This window comes from Terrapene carolina, unplaced genomic scaffold, assembly GCF_002925995.2.
Source record: "Terrapene carolina triunguis isolate 2854851 unplaced genomic scaffold, T_m_triunguis-2.0 Scaffold95, whole genome shotgun sequence".
NCBI lineage: Eukaryota > Metazoa > Chordata > Testudines > Emydidae > Terrapene > Terrapene triunguis.
In genome coordinates this window covers 4,108,903-4,130,843 of record NW_020664446.1, presented here as the reverse complement: position 1 = coordinate 4,130,843, position 21,941 = coordinate 4,108,903, and the positions used below count along the sequence as shown (strand labels likewise).

At 42.3% G+C, this 21,941-nt stretch overlaps 1 protein-coding gene across 2 annotated transcripts in view; it reads right to left on the bottom strand.

Annotated features, from left to right (window-relative positions):
• Positions 1-21,941, bottom strand: part of WBP1L (WW domain binding protein 1 like) — a 68,158-nt gene that overhangs the window by 29,044 nt on the left and 17,173 nt on the right. Inside the window, exon 1 of one of the 2 annotated variants that reach the window (XM_024213637.1) lies at positions 11,006-11,210. The exons of the other annotated variant lie outside the window; for it this stretch is intronic. Coding sequence (XP_024069405.1) covers positions 11,006-11,032 — 27 coding nt within the window. The 5' untranslated portion in view covers positions 11,033-11,210. Of the gene's footprint in view, positions 1-11,005; positions 11,211-21,941 lie in introns of those variants that run through there. 2 annotated transcript variants of the gene reach the window in all.

Here is a 21,941-nt window from a genome sequence, read left to right as displayed (position 1 = left end):
AATGGATAGGTGGTGGTGGTAGAATTCTATGAGGGAGTTCAGGTCATCTGTCCAGAGGATGATGAAAATATCATCAATATATCTCAGTGTATCCTTGATTTAGTGATGCATTTGTCCAGAAATTCTTCCTCAAGGCGGCCCATAAAGAGGTTGGCACATCCTGGGGAGCCGTCCTATCATCCAGGGCTGTTCCCAAAGTTTGGAGAAAAAGTGTTTGTTGTTGAATATAAAACTGCTATGGGTGAGGATGAAATGGATGAGTTGGCAATGTTTGGGGTGGAGATCTGAGTGCTGTCCACTGTCTTGTAAATATTTGTGGCAGCCAACAAAGCTGTCATTATGAGAGATGCTGGTGTATAGGGAGGTGACATCCAAGGTGGCAAGGATGGTATTCTGAGCAAGGTGAGCCCTGTAACCATGACACAAACATCTTCTTCATAACATTCAGAACATACAAGAAATTTGAGTTTACACACACCCCTTTAAAACACACACACACACACCCACACCCAAAATCTTCAACTACCACCTCTGATTTGACCACCCGCGCTGCTTCCCGCAGCTCCCATTGGCCGGGAACGGTGAACCGCAGCCACTGGGAGCTGCAGGCGGCTGTGCCTGCGGACGGTCAATGTAAACACTGTCTCGCCGCCTGCCAGTGGGTTACCCTGACGGGCCGCAGGTTGCCCACCACTGCTCTTGATGCACTATCCACTGATGTGGAATAGCACTGTACAAACAAAGAGCGTTTATTAATGTACAGTATTTTCTCCCAAAATCATGCTTTGGTGTTAGCTGCTACTGATTTAAAGTGATTCATAAGGATTCATGACTCCCTCTGAAATCCATGAACATACAAAAATTTCTGGCTGCTCTCCACTTTCCATGTGGTTTCACAGATCTTAGGAAAGACCCTAACAAACAGCGACTACATTAATCATGGCCACATTCTTTTCTTAGTATGAAAATCTCATTAGTTGTGGTCACCAGTCCTTAGCTGCTGACAGAATCACAGAAATGTAGGACTGGAAGGGACCTCGATAGATCATCTTGTCCAGTCTCCTGCACTGAGGCAGGACTAAGAATTATCTAGTCAATCCCGGATAGCTGTTTGTCTAACTTCTTCTCAAAAACCTCCAATGATGGAGATTCCACAACCTCCCTCGGTAATTTCTTCTAGTGCTTAACTACCCATAGAATTAGGAAGTTTTTCCTAATGTCTAACCTAAATCTCCTTTGATGCAATTTAAATCCATTACGTCTTGTCCTGTCCTCAGTGGTGATCCTCTTTTACATACCTGAAGACTTATCAGGTCCCCCCTCAGTCTTCTCTTCTTCAAATTAAACAAATCCAGTTTTTTCAATGCTTCCTCATAGTTCATATTTCTAGACCTGTAATCATTTTTTGTTGCGCTCCTTTGAACTTTCCACAATTTGTCCACAACTTTCCTGAAGGTGTGATGCCCAGAACTGGACACAATACTCCAGCTGAGGCCTAATCAATGCGGAGTAGAGCGGAAGAATTACTTCTCATGTCTTGCTTACAACACTCCTGCTAATACATGCCAGAATGATGTTCACTTTTTTCGAAACAGTGTTACATTGTTGACTCATTAGTCTGTGATACACTATAACCCCCATAGTTTTCCTTCCTAGGCAGTCATTTCCCATTTTGTATTTTTTCATTGATTATTCCTTCCTAAGTGGAGTACTTTGCATTTGTACTTACTGAATTTCATCCTATTTATTTCAGACCATTTCTCTAGGTTTTCAAGATCTGTTTGACTTCTAATCCTCTCCTCCAAAGTGCTTGCAACCCCTCCCAGCTTATCATCGGCAAACTTTATAAGTGTACTCTGTATACCATTATCCAAATCATTTATGAAGATGTTGAATAGCACAGACTCCTGCGGGACCCCAATCAATATATCCTCCCATCTTGACTGTGAACCAGTTGTGCACCTACCTTATAGTAGATTCATCTAGTATTTCCCTATAGTAGATTCATCTGTATTTCCCTAGTTTGTTTATGAAAAGGTCATGTGAGACAATATCAAAAGCCTTACTGAAGTAGAGATATCACATCTACTATTCGCCCCCATACACAAGGCTTGTTACCATATCAGAGAAGGATATTGGGTTGGTTTGACATGATTTGCTCTTGACAAATCCACATTGACTGTTACTTATTATCTTCTAGCTGCTTACAAACTGATTATTTGCTCCATTATCTTTCCAGCTATCCAAGTTAAGCTGACAGGTCTGTAATTCCCCAGCTTGTCCTTACTCCCCTTTTTATAGATAGGTACTATATTTGCCCTTTCTCCCGTCCTCCACAAGTTCACTTAACAATTCCCATGATGAGATTTGGGAGAGTCACCAAAAGTACTTTTATTTTATCATTCTAATTCAAACTAATTGTCCTTATCTGGCCTCACCAAACTACCCAAAATCAAAGTAACCATGCTCACTTCACAAGTTTCACTCTGCACCATTGTGGCTGGTCATCATACAGCATTAGTCTATGTTCAAGCACTAAATTAAATTGAGACACTGACAGATATGGCAATTTCCTGCAATATCCTTAAGAGAGCTTACGGAATTAAGTTTAAGTAGGTTTGGGGTCCACTGTATGGTTTTTGTATGATTGTGGGCCAGGATTGTATGCAACTTCTAAGAGGGGAATGGGGATACGAACCCAGGGAAGTGTTATGAACTTCAAGGTAGTATACTGAACAATGTGCTAAACAATGGGCTTATGGGGCAAACAGTGTCAAGTGGTTTGCCTGGGAATCGGTAGGGGGAGGTGAATGCTAATTCCCCTGGTCTCCCCACCTTGATTATGCACAAATCCAGCCTTTTGACGCTACACCTTGAGAAGTGGACCATTGTCTACTGATAACCTGTTCCCAGAGTCTCAGGATCAAAGGCGCAAGCTGTATAAAGCAAAGACTAATCTATTCATAGGTATGCTAGTTTGGAGTGGAGGCTGTTATTACATGAACCTGTAACAGAGACATGATGGGTGAGGTAATATCTTTTATTGGACCAACTTCTGTTGGTAGAAGGGACAACACCACGGCAATGAACTTGTTACTACAGAGAACTCCCTTGATTGGGGTTTGATGGAACTGGTTCTTGCAGAGTCCTTGTTGGGGTGATCTCTGGTAAACTTATTAGCATGCTTGTAAATTCTTTTATTGTATTTAATGTGTTTTTTTCTGTAATGCTTTCACTTTAAGAATAAATGTGGTTGCTGATAAAAGGCTGTATGGTAACTTATAACTGCTGATAATTACACTGTTCGTAAGCCTTCAAAGAGAAAACAATGCTCAGACACTGGCCTGTTTAGGCAGTCTGGCTTGCTGGGAATATCACAGCGTAAGCAGGGGACTGGGCAGCCTGGAAAAACCTTGGTCAGGAGGGAGAGACACATGGATCTCTACACAGGAGAAGTGGTGGCTGAGAGGCATGGAACCTAGGGTGGGTGCCCTCCAGGAACCAAGGCGCACTTGTGCTGAACTTGACATACAAGTGGATGAAAAAGGGGAAAGCAGTACAGATGCCATATTTATGAGCGACTATTAGTCAGAGTTAAGGAAGTAAATCAGAAAGCCTTCAGAAAATGGATAGACACAAACTTTGTATTTCGATTAATTCACAATCAGCTCCTATACTATATATTTTGTAATCCTCCAACAGTAACAAAAGGGGAGAATGGTTGTCTACCAACACACGAAAAGTGTCTAAGAATCATCAGCCATAAAAACTCATAAGCAAATCTATCAAATGCAAGTTTATGTCTTGATTTTATCAGGTTTCACATATCAGACTGTAACTAGCCATTGGCTAGTCCTGTCCATCATCAATACCTCATGACAGAGTACACACAAGGGAACTGAAGTAAACCAGTGTCTGCGCTGAACTAACGAGGGCTTACGTGGCTGTGGGTTTAATGAACTAGTCTTTTACTGCTGAAGATTTTAGCTGAAATGCTGACTCAGGTCACAAGTGCAACTGCATTTAGTGGTTCATCACTGCCCTCAGTTGTGCACGTCATATATTCACTTTATTATACTCAAGATAATCTCTGAGCTGTAAAATGGTACCCAGTCAAGGCCAAGCCTCGCCCTGGACCCAGAACTATGCAGGGGAGACCCCCATATAGTCTGGGGGCACTAGGAGCCAGATGGTGCCCCCTCCTGCTCCCATCATGGGGTCTTGGGGGAGAACTGCAGAGGGTGAGGAGCCAGCCAGAGATTCCAGCTGGTAGAAGCAGGAGCAGCCAAAGCAGAGACTGCTGCACATTCCAGTCAAAACTGGAGGTTCTCAGACTTCCTCTGCCCTGTGCTGATCAGCTGTTTGCTCCCATCCGCCCCCTCCCTCCTCACAGTCTCTTCACTTTAGCTTCCCTCCACAGCCACTCCTCCGACCCTCTTCTCCCCTGCCATGTGCTTCTCATCTTCACTTCCCTTTCTATTTCGCTGATCTATCTAAACCAGTGGTTCCCAAACTTTAACAACCAGTGAACCGCTTTCACAAAAATGTCAAGTCTCACGAACCCCCTCCTAAAAATGAATATTTCCAGGGATTTTCTCCTTTACCTGAGTATAAATTATAAAAGCAGTGCTCTTGGAAATATAAAATTTGTTTTTATGATATGCTTATTACACATTATTAATTATTATTTAGCATTACAGTATTTTTATTACATTATGAAAACAGCAACACTCTTCCAAGATCTCACTTTCGTAGCTTGTATCACTTTGAATAAGCCTGTTATAAGACAAGGCGCCTATGTTTCATCAAGGAGTATCAGATATGAAACAGCATGAAGGTATTTAAGAAGCCAACTCAAAGAGTTCCTCCTACACAAGCATTCAGGTCTTGAGCAGTCCTGGCAAATAATGCACGTCACAACAGAGCTTAAACTTGTTCTTCATAATAATTTTAAAAATACTAGCTGCCTATTTAATTTTAAAAACTGCAAAAAATATCCACCTCTCTTTCCATTTCTTACAAGGAGTCTTGAAGTTTAAATCTCCTCAGTGTGATAGATATGCTTGCTTTGATCTGCTTAGCTCTTGTAAGTCCAGGGGCTCCGGGCTGCTGGCCCCATGCTGCCCTGGGTCCCTAGGGACAGCTCTGTCCGCCATTAGGGAATTTTTTTCCCGAAACCCCCTTGTAACATTTCACGAACCCCAGTTTGGGAACCACTGATCTAAACTTACTCCATGCCCACAAAAATCATGGAACTAACATGCTGTTTTTGCTGCCATCAATTGTTCATTCTGCTTCTGTATTATACACCCCTTCCCCCATCCTGTGTCTGTCTTGTCTATTAGACTGTAAACTCTTTGGGGGCAATGTGCCATCTACTACTCTGTGTGTGTGTATAGTGCTTAACACAATGGGGTCCCACTCTTGAATGCCCCTTAGACAACACCTTAATAAACCTGAACAACAACAACCACCAGCTAGCATTGCAGGCCAGGACTGAGATGCACTGGCAGAACCATAAAGCACTGGACTAGTAGAGGTAATGCAACTCAGGACTGCATTACATTGGCCAGGCTGTGTGCGGCACTAGATTAACCTTGTAGGTACTGTTGCTGGTCAGAATTGAGGCATAATTGTGAGAACTGTGCAGTGAACTACCCGATATCATTATAGATCTTCATTTCTAGAAGCGCTAAATTCTTGACACATGGAAGAAAGGAAAAATTAACAAGCATTTGCATTTAAGTATTGTGACTTTGCCAGCATCATTTAATGCAAGCATGACTAGGCAGGAGTTGGGTAAAGGTGCAAATTATGATCATTATGTAACAGTAACTACTGGAATCTGTGGGTATTGATCTGTGCCACGTCACACGGACAATAACCTCTTGTAAGCCTGACCCAAATCAGGTGACTGGGGCTAGGGAATAAAGAGAAGTCTTATCAACTCTCCTGCACGCTATACCTTTATTACAAATGGTGACATGTTAAGTTTTACACCTTTTATATATGAAAAAATGCCAGATAAAAGGAATATTTTGAGACAAGTGAGCACCAAATGTTGACAGTGTAGTGAAGTGTAAAGAAAACATACATCAAAGCTGCCCAAACACAAGAGAAGGGGCCCCAAATAGGAGTTTCAAAATACACTGCTTGGTGCTTTGTTACTGCTGCATCATGAGAACAATATTTAACAAACACTTAATCACCAAGATTAATTGGCCACAGTGGACCCAACCTTAGCCACCAAAGCACAACGTTAGAGGTTTTATAAACACAGTTTACCTTGTGAACAAGTTGGCTCACTCATTCACTTCTATGCTTGAGAGAGACTCAACCTTTCAAAAGGGTACACTGTCACTTTAAAAATCATGCTGTAAATTTTTATCTAATATTAAAGTCAGTTTTCACTTTTGAGTATAGAAACTTTCATTTTCAGGTCCTTAGTGCTGCAGTGTCTGGGCTGTAAGCATGACATGGAAATGTTTACTTGCTTAAAAACTTTTTTTTAATGCCTTGAAGGAGGAGTCCTTGCTGTGTCCTGACTCCTCCCCATTGGTAATGTCATTTCCAGGAAAGAGCTATTTAGAGAACTTTTCAGAACTCACTTGGCTTTTTTTTTTTTTTTTTTTTTAGTTGACAGTATTTTAAAGTTTAACCAAATATTTTTTTTAAATAAAATTAATCCGACGTTTTATTTGCCTTTTGGTTTTTGAGTCGTTAGGTTGTACTCAGGTCACGTTCCCCTCTGCAGCCAGGAGGGCGAAAAACTCACTTTTAATGAAAGTTGGGATTCTTACCAAATCAAATGCGGTCAGGAGCTGGAGCTTTAAGAAACACCCGAATACCACAACTATCGGACCTGAAGAAGAGCTCTGGGTAAGCTCGAAAGCTTGTCTCACCAACAGTAGTTACTCCAATAAAAGATATTACCTCACTACCCTGTCTCTCCGACACAGTCTTCACATTCTTTTATAGTTGAAGGGGAAGTAAACATTTCATCTTGAGTGCTTCTTCTATCCAGTTGTCCTGACTGGTGTTGTCCATTGTTGCTGCTATTACGGTTTCCAATTTTCCTTCTCAGCAGCTCTTCCCTGGCAAAAGCACTTCACCAGGAAATGTGGGGCCAAAGAATAAAAGCTGCTCAAGAATTTATTCCAAACGGAAGCAACTAGACCAATGTATTAAGGCCTGCAATGAGTGGAGTTAGAAAGGAGGCTCCATATGCACATTTCCCTCCCAAGATCTTATTCTTCCCCTTCATCCATATTTAGTCCATTTGTTAGACTCAGTTCTGTTAGGGAAGAGGTTACATTCAGTAAAGCATGTAACTGAATCAAAACAATGGAGCAAAACTTGATGCTGTTTTAGCTCAGATCAAAATATTTTTAAGATTCATAGAAGCTGAGGGAATCATACAAACTATTAAAGGGCAAGATCAAATTAAACGACTTGCAGAGATCTATGACCCTAATATTCAAGAGAACATTTGCATGAGGCTCTCAAAAATAAATCCAGAACCTCCAACCTTTGTACATTAGTTTTAGAGGAGTGATCTGAAACAGGATCCTCTTACAAATCAGCCTTTTTAATTAGAGATTTCAAAAGTGAAATTTGAACCGATCGTCACTCACCAACATTTGAAAATCCAACGGGGCATAAAGGATCAGTAGATAAAGGGGTCTAGCAAATCACTCTATTTTTCTACGTTGCAGTGAGTTTTGAAACAGATTCAAACAAACTTTTTTTTCCTGGGTGCTTTTTATTATGTGGCTGCATTTACAGTAAAAATGTGTACACCTGTTGTCCAGCTGACAAGGGTCTGGAATTTTCAGTCCTGTATCATGAAAACCAAGGCACTCCTGTCTACACTATGCTCTGTCACTATTGCCAGGACCAGCTGAACACAGATTTTTTCCAGTGTAAACAAGGCTTCTGGCTAGCCCCAGGCATTAATGAAGTTCTCATCCTTGCAAAAAACTTGATTGAGCCCTGCCTGATATATTACATAGCAGTGCAGAACACTACGATTAGACCAATAAGGAGCACAAGTTCTTGAGAAGACTGTAGCTGACTTAACCTTGCATGCATTTAAATTCTTCTAAACTGTAATATACTCGTCAAAGTTAAAAAAATAAAAAAAATAAAAGTGAAGACCTGGAAACATTTTTTGAAGAATAAACAGTGAAGAAAAGCGGTTATCTACGGTGATACAGGATAAAAGGGATCAAGTGTGGGTTTAAAGTTCTACACAACAAGAGGACACACTGATATTTTCCAGGATTATTCTCGTATTGATTAGGAGTGAAGAGCAACCTTGCAAGATTTGCCAGCTCAGGCAGAAACTCTCCTCACTTCACCCCCTTTACCAAGATTTTTGACAATGAAAAACAGACATTTTACTTGCTTGTCAAAAAACTTGCCCAGTTCGGATAAGAACTTTGCAAGGGTGGTGAAAGAGGCCTTCAGATCCACCTTGGATTAAATATTTAAACTTTTTAATTGCTGTTAAACTATTGATTACTCAAATGCAAGATGCTTTAATCTTTTCAAACCTGATCCAAGCCCACTGCAGTCAATGGAAAGATTCCCACTGATTTCAATGGGCCCTGGATACAACAACCCTACTTTATTTAGTACCAAGAATTAAATGAATTGAGAATAAGGCCAAGATACTGAAACAGCAAATTCTCCCAGCAAACAGCACTGATAAGCCCCAAGCACAGGAGGACTAAAAAAATCCTTATACTTGTTTCCCTACTAAACACTTAAAGACACTCAAAGACACAACACTGTTGATCTTTCCTGGATTAAAGGCTTCTAGTAGACATTTCACATTTGCTATTCACAGGACTTATCACTTAAAGTGACCTAGCAAGGATGGCCTGGGCTTTGATCCTAACAAGTTTAATTACACAAATGGTACTTGACATTTTATTATATGTATTATGCAGCCATATTACATGCTGACGGCACTAGATCACAAGATAAGCAGATTCAGCCCAATATTGAACCAAACTCCTATCATGGTGTCAAGAATGTAAAATGTACTCCTTGAGGAGTCTCTCTCTTTACAAAAGAGGGGGTTGTAACTGCTTGTGGCCATTTTGACATCCATAACACTTGTAAGTGTCCTGGCCAGATGTCAACTGGGGTAATTGTAATTAATCCCCCCTACAGTTTGATATGAATACCATATTTTTCACTTCCTGTCTCAAAAACTGTTCTGTAGTTCCCATAATGGCCTGGTAAATAGTTGCCCAATTTCATACCACAGGGAACTCCACTTCAGTGGTATGTGAGGTGATTCCTGCACATCGTTTATCTACAGGAAATTATCCCAAAGCATATGATCATCTTCTGTCACCTAGAAACTGACAAAATTGAAGTTGGTGTTTTCCCTATACATTAAATGAAAAAATACTTTCCCAACACTGTTTTTATCCACAAATGAAGGACAATCAAAATATACAGAAACCTGTTCTTGAGACACCACCAGCTGTTTCCCCTTCCCGTTTATGCATTATGTACCTAGGGGGTGTTTTTTAAAATGTATACCGCAAGTGGAACAAAGATAGATCAGCAGTCAGGTCTCCAACATTAAAATACCCCGTGTTGAGCTAGACAGATGAGTAAAGGGAACTCAAGAGCTCCTAAACTCTGGTTTTGCATGCTACCTGGCTACCATGCAATAATCACCCTCAATTTTTTTTTTTTTTTTGGTGAGGGGGGGAGAATATCTTCATAGATTTAGAAAAATAATCTTAAAAATAAAATATATGGACATCTGATGCTGACCCCACTTCAAAAGCTGAACTGATCTTGCAGAATTTTATTACAAATCGAAGATTTACTTAAAATCCTTAGAATAATTTCTTCAAAGGCTGAACAGCTCTTCCATACCTACTGCCCACACAACTTTCAACCACAAAGGTCTTTCCCACCACAAAGCTATGACAGCACTGTATTCCCTGTTCAACTCTGAGATTTTCAAGCAGATTCTATTTGGATTCGGTGTGCTAACAAGTGAGCCATTATGTTCAACTGCAAAAGGTCAATGGGTTAGAGGTAGGTCATCATGTAAAACTGTTTTAGAATCAGTGAAAAATAAAAACACCCTACATTTGGAGAAAAAATAAACTGGTAACTGATAAAGTGACAAGGCTGCTTATACAGCAATTTGCTAAAAGTTAGACTCTGCTGTCCTTGTAAGCAACAGAAAGTGCCTAGTTTAAAATGCCTCGATTGGCTTGGTATTTTAATACTATATTAATAACTATAAAGCTATACCTATTTATTGTACATTACTGACTTTAGTAGTGTTGAGGACAGTTTACAGTTAGATCTCTAGACAGACATGCCTCCCAGACCAAAACAAGTTTTAGAACTCTCAGAAACTTAAGAACAAATAGTTGGCAAGGTACTCCCAGGCAGGGAGCAGCGGGTCAGTTGCTACTGTTTCTCATTCCTTGTTACATTACCAAATATAAATTGACTGTTTCTTGTTAAAACACCAACTTTCCAAAGCTATTAAATAAGTCACCCAATCCAGGATCTGTGCCTTGCTAAAACGGGCAGTGTGCACATGTTAACTCTGCCATTTTCTGTTTTGTCTCTTCAGTGAGTTATTTTGCTACACAGCATGACTCCAGATAATAAATATTACCCATATATTAAAAAAACCTCTCCAAACACTGACAGACGTTTTAAAGCAATGTAAACACATTTCCATGTTAGGGCCTGTGGAAAGTAGACGTTTAAAAAACAAACAAAAAAAGCACACAGGAGAATCCTCCTTTGTTGTGAATCTTGCAACAACAAAAGCTTGTTCTCCTGAACTGAAGTTTTGTTTCTTCTTTGCTAATGAAAAGAAAGTTGTCTTGCAACAGCACCACCAAAACACACACACACACACACACACATTTTTCTCTCCTTGGAAAGTGAGAAAATATTTTCTAAAAAACAAAGTTCTCCACCGGAACCGGCAGCAACCAAACCAAGTTACCTGTCTCAGACCCAGGAGGAAAGGCATCCTGCATTCTCATCCTCCACACTCACGCTTTGGAACAAAGGAATTTTAAAGTCCCCCCACAACCATTTCCTCCGCTGGTGTGCGCGGGGGGCGCCTGCGATCCTATTGAAACCAGGGCTTCCGCGCCTGGGAATGGTAAGTAAACAGGGTCCCAGACCTCGGCGTGCACTCGGCTCGCTCTCCGCCCTTCCCCTCGTTCCCCTCCCACACCCTGTGACATCTCAGCCGCGGCAGAGCTGTAGGGTTTGGCAAGGGGGAAATGACATCAGTTCAGACAGTGCGAAAAACTGGAGACAGCTGCTGATTAACAAGAAAAGGGCTTGCTGCAAACTCGCGGTGCAACTTGGTAGTTCGCAACCCTGCTCTATGCAGAGGCATCCACCACCACATTTTGGGTGCACAAGGAAAACTATCTTGGCTCTAACCAGATGCCCCAAATGGAATAAAAACCTGTATTAAAGAACAGCTCTTCAATGACCTTTAATTAAAATCCCCTAAGCAAGAATACCTCAATTTCTCCTCACAAATGGTGGTCTAGTTTGGATGTAGCCCCTTTGAGCAGCTTTGTGGTCTGCACTAACAGGCAGCCTTTGGGGAAGATGGATCAAAACCAGAACCTCCCAACTTGGAGGATTTGGCTAAAATGGAACAGGGATCTAAACCACTCCCCTGGTTTTGCCCACTTTGATTCTTTCTTTCAATAGTTCTTACTGCACTACTGGCAAATTCACCACCACAAACAACACCTCGCTGCCACTTCTTTCAGTGGGAGCCGGACTGGGCCCCCAAGCAAGACTACAAAGGGGTGAGGCGGAAGCTATTTTTATCCTTGCCATGCAGTGAGAGCCCATTGCTGTCCGGTAGCGCCCTACTTCTGGGCATCAGCCATCTCCACACTTTCGTACCAATGGGAGGCTGTACCTCGTAAACAAACTTATCTAGTCACCGAGAATGCCAGCCTTGTTTGTCCTCTCATAAACAAACGGTACAGCAAGTTCTACAGCAGCAGGGGAGATGACACAGCAGACGGTAATCTAAATTTAAACTGTCTATACCTCCTCCTTTAAAAGTTCAGCAACCTCCCTCCCCCTTTTTTTTTTTTGTTTCTCTTAAATCAGCAGCTGCTCTCAGCTGTCATATGCCAAACTAGAACACTCATCACCCCCCTGTGCAGAGGCAGCAACTAAGCAGGCATTTAACAGAAGGGAAACTTCTCTTTTATTTGATCTTCTCAGCCTCTAGGCTGCTACAAATTCAAGATATTTGGGAAGGATCAGAGCAGGAGTCCTTTAAATACAGAAGCCTATTAAATCCCTTATTGGGAAATACTGGTTTTTAAATCATTTCAGGACTTAAAAAAAATGAAACTACTTACAATTCTTATACATTCTGATTTTCAATTGCATTACATTTTTTAAAAGCCTTAAAAACAGCCAAACCGTTCACAAGCAAGTTTGGTGAGCGCTAGTCTTAGACAATTACCCCCTTTTCAAACTTCAACACTCCTGAGCCACTGTTACCATGTTCTCTTAGAAGTTCCTGAATTGTTTCCAAACTGAGCATGTAGTTCTGGGGGTTCTCTGAACACAAACAGGTTGGAAGAAATGTAGTAACTATCCTTCATACTTACACAACACCTCATCCAAGCATTAGAAAGCCCTCTACAAACACTAACTAATCCTCTAAAAGCATAATTCAATGTTACATGGTACCATCCCCATTTTATCAACAGGAAAACTGAGGGACAGAAGTTAGTAGTAAGTTGCATCTGCTCAGCTATTGGATTTTCTACCTTTTGCAAGTTATCAGAACTTTAAATGACCAGTCCAAAAAGTTACCGCAATGCTGATTATGCCACATAACACGTGGCTATAAACTCATGGATGAAACATTGAAACCATCATAGGTTGCTTTGCCAAGCAAATGGACAACACCAATGATACACAGGAGCATGTTCCTGTTTTGGTCCTGGGTAGGTAGGGGCTCTTTTGCCAACATCTGAAGCATCTGGTCCTGGCCACTGTTGGAGACAGGACACTGGACTAGGTGGACCACCAGTCTGTTCTAGTCTGGCAATTCCTATGTTCCTACTGTTAAAAGTTGACACTCTCTGACAACTTCAACTGATTCTCCCTCTCTTTAGCAAATCACACAAGAGTCTCCAGTACATATTCAAAAGACAAGAGCTCAGCAGTAAATCTAGCAACTCAAGATCCAGATTCTAGATACACAGTAGAAAAGGAAGTAACTGATCTTAAAAGTAACAGCTTCCCAGCTTACTTAGCACCACTCCCTCCGAAGGGGGCTTGATGCTCTATCATTGGACGAGTGAAGTCTCTCTCTTCTCTCCATGGGGCGGTTCTATGCTGGGAGCCCTGTCACTGCTTGGTCCTTCCTTTTGGCTTTTCCCTTGTGTGTTGGGGTGCCAGCACCAGCTCCAGCGATGATGCTGTCAGTGCCAGAGGAGCTGGTGCTGACACCAGTGCCAGGTCTGTTGGTATTGGTGCCAAAGTGGTAGCTGGCAGATCAGGTGTTGAGAAAGTGACAGCCAGTGCTGATGGTCCCAGCATTGAGCTGATCAGAATCAATGTGACTGGTGTCAAATTCAATGCATTTTTCTTCCCGGCCTTTTTTGCACCCCTAGAGCCTGGGGTGTGGCATCTGCCTGAAGGGGCACTTGCTGAGGATGACCCTTTGGGTTCCTTGGAGGTGAATGACTCCTCCAGGTCTGAGACCATGCGCAGGTGTAGCTTCAGCCACGTGTCCCTCAATTTGCAAGTGATTGATAAGAAGTATTTTCACTCTGAGTGCTTATCAGGGATGTGGCTCTTCCCCAGACAGAATAGGCATCAGCTCTACTGGGGAATGAAGTCTGGCAGCGCTTAAACCCAGGTTTAGAGTCTGCCACGGCGGTAGGCATGAGGCGCCTTGTTCCACTGTGCAGGGGCATGTATGGGGAGAGGTGTCTTTTGTTCTGGTTTTAGGAAATGTCCAAAGTAGAGAAGTGAAGATAAGGAGGGGTGAAGAAGTATTTGTTCTCCAATTAAATCTAGAAGATGAATTTGAAACAAGAAGAAAAGTAGACGGTTGGACACTTGCCAGATTCAGTCTTGCTGCCTCAGGCGGTAAGAGGGAATGGAGGGAGGGTGGCAGCTGCAGTTGCTCCAGTCCTTTATGCCCTTGCACAGAAGCATGAAGTGGCACTCATGGCCTTGATGGACTCTGCAATTCAAAAAGATCCCATCTCATATGCAGTGGGATCCACACTGACCCATAGTTGAAGAACACAGTGTTCCAGGTCATGGTATGCCAATGATTTTATAGGAAGTAACAATATTTTCTATATTACTCTCCACCGCATTTCTCATGCATCCTAACGTGTTTTTCTGACCACTAACTGCACACTGAGCAGAGATCCTCATTGAGCTGTCCACAATGACACCCAAGTCTTTCTCTGGAACAGATACAGTTAATTTAGAATCCCATAAAGTGTATGAGTATTTCAAATTATTCCCTCCAGTGGGCATTACTTTGCATTTATCAACATTGAATTTTATCTGTCATTGTGTTGCTCATTCACTTACCTTAGGGCTGGTCTTCACTATGAGGAGAGCCACGCTGCTACAGTTGATGCAGCAGGGATTGATTTAGCGGGTCTAGTGAAGACCTGCTAAATCAACGGCAGAGTGCTCTCCAGTCGACCCCGGTATTCCAGCTCTCCGAGAAGAATAAGGGAAGTCAACCAGAAAGCATCTCCCGTCGACTCAGTGCAGTGAAGACACCTTAAGTCAACCTAAGCTATGTCGACTCCAGCTGTTATTCACACACCTGGAGTAGCGTAACTTAGGTTGACTTACCTCCGTAGTGAAGACAAGCCCTTAGTTAGGTCCCATTGAAGTGCCTCAGTCTTCTCTGGGCTTGATAATTTTAGATCACCTGCAAGTTTAGGAAAGCAGCAGGAAACCCAGAAGAGAACGGTTAAGATTTGTTCTTACCATTCAGTTTTACAAGAAATAGAGAGGCTCTACTTCCTTTTGTATTGGCTCTGGGACGCAGCATGAATATGTTTCCAGCCAAGTATCAATTATGCATGGTGGATACTTTGAAGGAAACTGAAAACTCTGATTTACTGGGAGATGATAAATATAAGAAGAGTCAGCAGTAATTGTCTCTTCCACAGCACCACCACATTGGGTGTTCCACCTTGAAAACAACACTGTGAAGAGTAAAACAGCACAGACTACAGCTAAGCATAGCAAAAGCCCCCTGAAGAGTTCTACAAATGTACCATAACTCAATCCAACCTTAAGCAATCTCCTGGACATGCCACCCACCCCCCATTCTGACAATACACCTCAATCTTGACTTTTACCACTGTCATTATTCCAGTTGTGGGTGTCTCAAACAGGAATGGTTATGTTAGAGAGACAAATGCGGATAGGGACTCAGATGACACCACCAAACCAGCCAGTTAATCTGCTGGTCTACCTAGCCCCCAAGGTTCTCTGAGGTTTCTGTTGCCATCTAACAAGAAGAAACCAAACCTGTGACTAGACTGCTATAGGAAAACAGAAATACTGACAGAGCTCCAGCATAAACTTTGAGGGGTGCCTCTCCAAAAAGAGTTAGCATGCACTGACAAGTACAGTGCAGGTTCTGAAGAGCAAGGAGGAAAAGACTTAAGGAGAGTCTCTTCAGGTATCTTCAAAGAACCTAAAAGCTCAACACCAGTTATTCAAAAGAACAGCAGTTTCTGAACATACATTATACTTAAGACATTGCACTTCTAAATTACTGTACAAAAGCCTGGCTCAAAGTAACAGAAATCCAGTCTTAACTTCCATTCTCCATTACAGTGATTTTGTTTTCATACATACATTGGGAAGGGGGGGGGGGAACACACCCAGAAACCTCAATCTTAAATATACTCACACTAAACGTTTTCTAAATCGCCCTACAGAGCATTTCCTTTAACGTACTCATGATACATTTGAATACTTGGGAGAAGAAATTTGATCTGTTTTTCCAAACACTGAGCTGCTCCTTTTTGAAATGTTAGAACATCTAATACAAATTAGGATGGAGTGAGGGATTGACGTGGGTGTTGTTATAAGTACAGATCTGGACTGATTTAGTACAAGTGCTTACAGGAAACAGTGGGAAACATGTCAAGATCTTACAATCTAATGTCGCATTTACTACGTTCATTGTTTCTACTTTGGCTCATGTTTTTGCATAAACAGGGAATACTGTAGATACCCCAACTGCTCACCACCTCTCTCAAAGAATGGGCAAACCCTTCCTTTCTAATAGAGACTGCTGGATGTAATTCCCTCCAAATCTGACCAAGGCTATTGCTGGCTGCAAAGGATGACTGGACAGCAGCTCCCCACGCACGAAGCCCAGGGTCTGTTTTGTCAGTCAGAATGGACTGCTAGAGAATATGAGGCACTCTCTTCACAGGGCTGAATACCTTGCCTTCACAGCTCTTGTCCTTCCTTCTAGTCCAGAAAGCTTGGATTCCAACTGTGGCCCAGATCACTGAGCTGCCATTCAGTGGACCAGCCCTTTTAAATAAATAGAATGAGTGACCGGGTTCAGCTTATCTTGATCTACTCTCTATCTCTAACTCTTACATTCTCTTTTCTCTGCCTTTTGATTTATCTACTGATTCATTACTGGCCTTACAGCTGAATGCCTTAGTTTAATCAAACTGTCTTTAGCATGAGTAAATGACATCATTTCTTGTATGATGTCCAGTATTTAATTCTGCACAGCATTTTAGGACACAATTTGTATGAAAAGTGGAAGACAAACAAAGTATTATATGAAACATTTAAAGTCAGTTTAGTGGCAGAAGAGGAAAGCAACATGTCATTTGGAGGATGGGGAAAGAAAATATGTTTGTAGCTATAGAGTCCTTAAACCCCACCAAAAAATCTCAGATGACAGATGCCTTCCTTTCCCCTCTATGCACATACTCCCTCCCCTCTCCACTCAGCTATCCCCTACACCTGGAAAATCTATTAGGTTACCCAAACAAAAGCTGCCACTCAAACTCCATCTTCTCTGCAAGGCAATACACCAGCAGCTAATTCAAACTACTGGGATTACCTAACTTAGTGGGCATACGCAAAACATATCCTCCATACCTGCTCTGTTCTTGTATAATATACCCGCCTCGGTCACCTGGATGGAGCAGGTCAGCAGACCGATTTAGATTTGTGTACAGAGCTGGAGAGAGTATGACCCAGTGTATAGGATACTGAGCCAGAAGGCAAGAGAGCTTGGTTCTGTTCCTGGCTCCGCCACTGACCCACAAGCTGCTTCACCTCTTTGTCTCTATTTCCCCATCGGTAAAATAGGAGAATGTTACTCGCCTTCTTTTGTAAAGTACTCCAAGATCTCCAAAGGAGGATGCTATATAAGAGGTAAGCAGTATTATATATATGCCTAGCAATCTTGACAATGACCCCTTTAAAGAGGCGACAAGTTATCCAAATATTCCCCAGGTCTGTATTTTGTTATGAGCAGCTTCCCAGCAGACTGCTGGGGCCCTGCATAACTAGTAAAATGGCAAGCGGAAGTTATGCCAGTAACATTCATGTTCCTGTGTTAACCATAACACTGCACTCCACCCAAGCATTGCTAACATTAATATCCATCTCTTTTACTGCAGTGGTGTATCCATACACCAGACAGTTTTGGCATTACAAAGGCACAACTTTCAACACCTCTCCCCCCTGCATCCTCACCTTTGGAACAATCTGTAGCATCTCCCCTTGGATAATTTATGCTCAGTTTATGTAACACTTATTTTATATACTTAAGTGTTCTATGATTACAAAGCCCACTAACAAATTATCTAATAGGACAAGGCTGACCAGGAAAACTTCCTTTATTAGTATCAGGGAATAGGTTTCACCTTGCTATACTGACTACTATAAGTTTTACTAGAGCTCATTTTCCCTTTGGGACACTAAAGGTGGAGAAATCCCAGTAATCACACTGCAATGGGTGTAAGTTACAGGAGGGGGTGAATGGAACAACCTGCCCTAATCCCCATGAACATAATGCTTGAGGTGAAGATACTGGGTTGGCGACAGCAGAATGCATGACGGGAGGCAGTGATGGTGGGAGAAGGGGAAAGAGAAGCAGTGGCCTCTCTCCTGGGGCTACCACCAGGGGTTGGGCCCCTGCCCTCCTCTGGAGCCACAAATGCCAGAGGAGCAGGCAGCTGGTGCGAGTTCCCCACCTTCCCAGGGGTGGTGGGGCTCAGGCTTCCGGCTTCAGCCCTAGGGTGGCGGGCGCCAGACTCTGGCTGCAGGGTGCCAGGCTCTATTCTCCATCGGGGGGCTTTGGGCTCCAGCCCCGCGCTCACCCCACCTCCCTAACCCTAGCCCCCACTGCCTCCCTACCCACCTCTTCATCCACGGCTTAATTTGTCCCCTGGCTTGCGGGGGCTGCGTAAGTCTGCTATGAAAAGCGTTATTTGTATGTTTGTTAATATCACTTTTCACTGTCTCCCAGCTAGCTAGTAAGTCTGCTGTGAAAAGTGATACATACAAATATACAAATATCAGTTTTCACAGCAGCAGCCTTATTAGCTAGCAAGTCTAAAAAAGCAAAAGAAACAACACCAAAAAAGACAAGAATGTGCTAAGCACCTTATGTTGTTTCTATTCTGTTTAGGTCCAATAAAGAATAGAGACAACTGTACATTATTTTTATTATTGAGTCTGCAAAAACACCCTACATAAATAAATTACAATGATTTGGACATGTATATGTGCATATTTATTTGTTTTTCCTAAAGTTAAGTAAGTATTTTAGGAAAAATTGTCAGAGCGGCCACCAGCAAGAGTTGGTGGCCACACTCTAAGGCCACCAAAAAATTTGTGAGAACTCCATGGCCTCTGACTGCCAGATGCTGGGACTGGACGACAGGGGATGGATGGATCACTTGATGGTTGCTCTGTTCTATTTATTCCTTTTGAAGCATCTAGCATTGGTCACTGTCGGAAGACAGGATACTGGGCTAGATGGGCCATTGGCCTGACCCGGTACGGCTGTTCTTATGTTCTTAACCATGTATGTATGTATCCCTGCTTGGAACACCGATAGCCCCTCGTGTTTCCAGTCATCAGTTTATTGTAAGGGCCAAATTATACCCTAAGATACATCCAAATGTCTCAGACCCTGCAGTGCAAGATGCGCACCTCTCTGAGCAGAATTTGGATCCAATGGTAAAATGTCCAAAATCTGTAATAAAAACAGCAGAGATTCCACCACCTCTATATTGGAGGGAAGGTACTTATAAAATGGCAAATCCTTTGAAAATATCTCATCTATAATTCTTCTCCTTAGGTGAGTTTTATACATATATCCCTAACTCTTGGAGACTCAAAAACCCGTGTATGCCTCTAAAAATAAGATAAATATTACAAACTATAGGGGGAAGGAAATCTTAATCTCTAACAATTGAAGTGAAGCATAGATTGCCTGAATAATAAAGACAGTCAATCCTAAAAAGGTAAGTTGAGCAGCGAGAACTCTGGGCCACTCAACCAGGAAAGAGAGCCCAATAACGCTTTCCTACAAATTAATGGTAAAACTCCCACTGACTTCAATACTAGATCAGGCATACATTTGTAACAATAGGCCATGACAAAAGACTTATTCCACACACTAATCCTCTGTAAAGATAGATAGAGAACTCAAGGAAGCCCTTCAAATTTTGTGAATGGCATTTGATCAGAGGCTGGTAGGAAACAGATTCTTTGGAGTGCCTGTGCCTTAACAGCCGTGAAATGCAGGACTGTTCAGAAATGAGTGATGCAACCAGACATTTAGCTAGATTCTCTTGGATTTACCATGACCTACTAATACAGGGTCAAAAAAAAAAATTGGATGGACAGTCCTTCTATGGGCTTTAGTCCACTTCATATGGTAACCTTTGAAACACTGAATGTATTAAGAGATCTCACTAGAATGGAGATGCTGGCATGGGGAAAACAATAGTAGAATAATTGACTGATTAAAATGGAAGGGATCTCAGATGAGCTCATAGCCTCACCTTATCCTTGAAGAAGTTAGTGGAGGGTGGATCAATCACTCAGGCCTGGTCTGAAGTCACTACACGAGAAAAAAATTGCTTCCCACGCTAAAAAAGTTGAGCAACTAAAAAGGAAGTTTCATCAAGCTTCACAAAAACTACATTTATCTCATGACACCAGGGACTTTAGTGCAAAATTTCTACTGTACTAAGCCGGGCATGCACCTAGAAAGGGAATGCAGAGAAACTATTTGCATTCACCTTATTCATAGAATGTCAAATGAGATCTGAAAGCTAATGAGATCTGTAACCCACACCAACAAGTGAAGGCAGTCAAAGTTTCCCTGGGGAGCAAGTAGGATGGTCCCACCTGGACAATCTTGCATTAGACTGAAAACCTTTTCCTCTTGAATTGGCATGCCCTTCAGGTAGGTTCCTTTCAAACAGCAAAGATGATGTGAGACACCCAGGGCCAGATCCTTTGTACTACTCTAGCTGGGAATTCTCCTGTTGTAGGAGACGCCTCAAAAGCAAAGTTTTCAACCTGATGAGAGTGGCTTCTACAACCTGCCTGGGCCAGAAAAGGGCTATACAGATCATGGAACCTTTGTCTCTTTTAATCTTGACCAAGACCTTTGAATAACAAAGGGAATTGGAGAAAGGAACATGTGAATTCCTGCCCATTCAACCAAAGAATGGAAAATAGGTCCACGGTCAGTGTTGTACTTAAGGTCTTCTACAGAACACAGTTTGTTTCTCAGAGGAATGGTAAATAGATCTCTCAAACACACACATTAGAAAAAGATCTGTCATATCATCATACATGTAATAACTACCCACAGCTGTCTAGTAGTGATCAGCTGAGCCGGTCTGCAGTGCAGGCAACAGGAAGCAATATCCTGTTCCTTCCTTCTTAGAACACAGCAGCTCAATTTTCCACAATTAGATTTAGAGCTGCCTTTTGCGATACCAGCTCTCCGAAAGCCCACCATGCATTCAGTGCCACCCTCGTCTCCAGACATTCAATTGAATGGATTCCTGGAGAAATTAAGTACCTTGAATGAGCTCCCCATTACAAACAGGATTCACCCATGGCTACTACAATCTAGATCAGTTAATTTGGAAGTCCTTTTCCTAGTTACAGGTTGTCATTGGACTGCCATCGCATCAATCTCTCTCTACCACCCAGAGAGGGTGAAAGAATTCTGCTGCTTGTAACCACTGATGGTGCGTCAAGTAAACACATTCCCACAGGTACTATGAACACTACTGTGGCCATGAGGGCCAACATCGACAACATAGGTCTTGCTGAAACCTCCTGGTCCTGTCAAAGTCATCTTACCAGATCCATTATATCCCGGTCCCTTGCAGGGAAAGAAAGGATCTGAGAAAAGGATTATTTCTGAGAGGAAAACTGGTGGTGGGGCTGCTTTGATCCATTCTGGAGTGCTGCCTTTGATCAGTCAACTATCCAAATAGGAAGAACATAGGGGGAGGGATAGCTCAGTGGTTTGAGCATTGGCCTGCTAAACCCAGGGTTGAGAGTTCAATCCTTGAGGGGGCCACTTAGGGAGCTAGGGCAAAATCAGTACTTGGTCCTCCTAGTGAAGGCAGGGGGCTGGACTCGATGACCTTTCGGGGTCCCTTCCAGTTCTATGAGATAGGTATATTAACGTGCACTCCCCATGTTGATATGCCATTATGATCATCAAGTATTTAGTAAATACATGCAACGCCAGTCCAGAAAGCAATATCACAAGTACAAGGCACTTCTCCAGGCACCAGGTACATCTTTACATGCACATTAATGTCTGCAAAGCCTAGAGCAGAGAACCAGCGGTCACTTTCTTCTAG